We start from the raw sequence: 3,812 nt of genomic DNA, 5'->3' as shown, positions 1-3,812 counted from the left end.
TATATATATATATATATATATATATACACATACATACATACATACATACATATATATATATGACATTGTGAGACATATAATCCGGTGTAGAACTCAATACACACATGTTTCAGAACGATGTGCTAGTTGAGTACAGAGCGGTAATAAGAAAATGAGATGACAGAGGGGCAAATGACTATTTTCTGAACTACATTACTCTACAGCTGTTTCGGTTATAAAACGCGGTGGACTCATAATTGACACTGACACACACATATAGACATACAAACACACACGCACACAAATACAAACACACACACTCACGCATATATACAGCACACATGCATTGATGAAAATGTGCATAGGCGAAAAAGAAACCAAAGAAAAAAGAAAAAGAATTCATGTTACCTTGAATTTTAGCAAGCAAACATCTGGTCTTTTGTTTTTCCTGCTTCGCCTGGCCGCAAATTGGTGTCGGAGGTTCTGTAACGTTCATACACGACACAAAGATACCAGAAAACAAGGGAACCAGAAAGTAAAGGAAAACAATTTTAAAATTCATACTTTACTGTTTCTGATGCTGAGCAAAAATTAAATCCATAGCAACTAAAATGTCTGGCAGAATAGGGAACGGTCCGAAGTATAGAAAAACGGAAATGAGACAGAGACAAACAGACAGACTGAAAGCAACAATGTTTAGTGGTATCTAAAATTAGATGAAACTACGTCTGAGTGTGTGTGTGTGTGTGTGTGTGTGTGTGTGTATGTGTGTGTGTGTGTATGTGTTTGTGTGTGTGTCTATTTATCAATGTATGTATGTATGTATATATGTATGTATCTATCTATCTATCTATCTATCCCCATCTATCTATCTATCTATCTATCTATCTATCTATCTATCTATCTATCTATCTATCTATCTATTCCCATCTATCTATCTATCTATCTATCTATCTATCTATCTATCTATCTATCTATCTATCTATCTACCTTTTACTTTACTAGTGGTGTCAACCAACTTATTCATATACACACGCACACACAGTCACAGTTACATACAGAAACTTATCAACAAACACTCTCTCACCCTCTCTCACTCTCACTCATTCACACACATCCTATCTCGTGTGTGTCTCTCGTCTCATCTTCGTTTTTCTGTCTCACCCATGTACTTAAATACACAGGCACATACACAAACATCTGCGCATAAATAAATTCTCCCCCCCTCTCTCTTTCACACTCTCTCCCGCTATCTCTTTTTTCTCTCCTTTTGCCTCTTCATTTTTCAGCTTCTCACGTATTCTTGCACTTACATGCACACACACACACACACACACACACACACACATTTCGTCCTTCTCTCTCTCTCTCTTTATCTCTTCCTCTCCCTCTCCGATGCACGCTCGCTCAAATACTATCTCTCTCACGCACATACTCTCTTTACTCTTTTACTCTTTTACTTGTTTCAGTCATTTGACTGCGGCCATGCTGGAGCACCGCCTTTAGTCGAGCAAACCGACCCCAGGACTTATTCTTTGTAAGCCTAGTACTTATTCTATCGGTCTCTTTTGCCGAACCACTAAGTTACGGGGATGTAAACACACCAGCATCGGTTGTCAAGCGATGTTGGGGGGACAAACACAGACACACAAACATACACACACACACATACATATATATATGCATACATATATACGATAGGCTTCTTTCAGTTTCCGTCTACCAAATCCACTCACAAGGCTTTGGTCGGCTCGAGGTTATAGTAGAGGATACTTGCCCAAGGTGCCACGCAGTGGGACTGAACCCGGAACCATGTGGTTGGTAAGCAAGCTACTTACCACACAACCACTCCTACGCCTATATGCACAAATGTTTAAATATACACACAGTTTCTGTTGCCCCAGTTTCTATCTCATCCTCTCTCCCTCTTTCATCTTCTCTCCTCGTCTCCTTCCCACTCTCTCGCCCTGTCTTCTTTTTCTTTCATAGCCACTGAACGCGCACTCCAGGTCAGTTGAAAATAAAAAAAATTAACCCGAAGGTCTTATACAAAATTGCAAAAAATATGCCACAGTGCATTATAAAAAGCTATTATTTGAAGAAAACGGCTGACTGACTACAGTAAGTGAAATGCTCAATAAACAATTCCAAAGTGGTTTAACCTCTACACCTGATGAGGTTTTTAGTATCGCAGAAACAGCTATCGATTACATCCTCTTTATGGGAAGATGTAATATTAGCCATTGATGAGATGAACTCGAATTCAGGAGCAGGCTTTCTAATTATTCTTTTAAATTGAGGTTTCACAAAATAACTGCAGATACTTTTCCAAAACATCCTCACAAGTGGCAATTTTTTCAAAATGTTAATAGAATGTATCATATTCCCTCTTAGCAGAGCAGATGATAAAAGTTATAGATAGGTTTGTCCCTCTGATCTCACATGTCAGTGAAGCCATGGAAATCGTTGTCAGAAGGAAGTTGATCAGATTCTTAAAAGAAAATGGCTTGCTTAATGACTTCAGCATTATGATTGGGTACAGAAACGACAGCTCAACCGTTCAAATGTGGATGTGATATATATCGACTATGCTACAAATATTCAAGTAATATTTTTAACAGTTAAGTAAACAAATGGAGGTGCGTTGCGCTGCAATGAATATTTCAAAAGTTATACAGAGGAGGAAAAAATAGACGAAAACCGGGCGAAAACATAACGGACAGAAAAAGGAGACAAAAACACGATACAAGGAACATTCGCAGCTGATATTTTCATCAGTTGGTTTCCGAGACATTTTTGTGGTTTCACGCCACTTAAAACCAAGACCACTGTTATCAGTTAATCAATCAATCAGTCAATCAACCAACTAACCAACCAACCAATCAATCAACCAACCAACCGACCAATCAATCAATCAATCAATCAATCAATTAGCTATGTTTGTCAAAGAACCTTTCGTCGCTATTCGCAAACTCATCTCTGACATATCCTCACCACTTCAGATCTTCAGGTCTCAAAGAAGCAGACAATTCTAGATGAATGAGAAAGTGACAGGCCAATCGGGTAATCAAACAGTCGATTAGTTAATTTGCTAGATAATTAGCTAATTGGCTAATAAATAACAAAAGAAGGGAAATAAAACCAATGCGTGTGTTTACTATTGGCAAATTAACCCTCCCGAGATATATCATATTATCTTTCATACACAAGTTTCACATCAAGAATCTTACAAACTAAATACAAGAGCGAAAGACAATGGACTATCAACCATCAAGTACTAGCTTTGCTATCCGGTACGTTATCCATTCGCTCACCAGCCGGATATTATTTGCAAATGTAAAATTGTTTTATACTTCTTATACAAGTATATTTAACAAACTTCGACAGCTTTTAAGTGAAAGAGGTGAGGTGCGTAGCAGCGGAAGAACGAAGTGGCTGTTGACACAATGAGATACCTTCAATAACAGTTACAACAACAACAACAGCAGCAATAACAACAACAACGACAACTGCAGCAGCAACAGCAGCAGCTGCAACTATAACAACAAAAACAGCAGCAGCAATGTATACCCATTTTTCAAGACCGACTTGACAATAGCAATGATCTTTGCTGCTGCTGCTGCTGCTGCTGCTGCTGCTACTGCTGCTACTGCTGCAACTACTACTACTACTACTACTACTACTACTACTACTACTACTACTACTACTACTACTACTACTACTACTGGTGCTGCTACTAAACTGTGGGCATTTATCTCTATCGGCAGATATCGTGTGTGCTTGCATGTCTAAACGCATATATATATATATATATATATATATATATATATATA

The 3,812-nt window shown here is 38.2% G+C and overlaps 1 protein-coding gene across 1 annotated transcript in view; it reads right to left on the bottom strand.

The window, feature by feature from the left end:
• LOC106876292 (uncharacterized) overlaps positions 1–1,167 on the bottom strand; it is a 7,738-nt gene extending 6,571 nt beyond the window's left edge. The window contains exon 1 of the mRNA XM_014924787.2: positions 388–1,167. Within this exon, the coding sequence (XP_014780273.1) occupies positions 388–541 (154 nt within the window). The 5' untranslated portion in view covers positions 542–1,167. The remainder of the gene's footprint in view (positions 1–387) is intronic.
• Positions 1,168–3,812: the final 2,645 nt, after the last annotated feature.

This window comes from Octopus bimaculoides, chromosome 13 (genome assembly GCF_001194135.2).
Source record: "Octopus bimaculoides isolate UCB-OBI-ISO-001 chromosome 13, ASM119413v2, whole genome shotgun sequence".
Classification (NCBI taxonomy): domain Eukaryota; kingdom Metazoa; phylum Mollusca; class Cephalopoda; order Octopoda; family Octopodidae; genus Octopus; species Octopus bimaculoides.
This window is presented reverse-complemented; position numbering and strand designations above follow the sequence as displayed.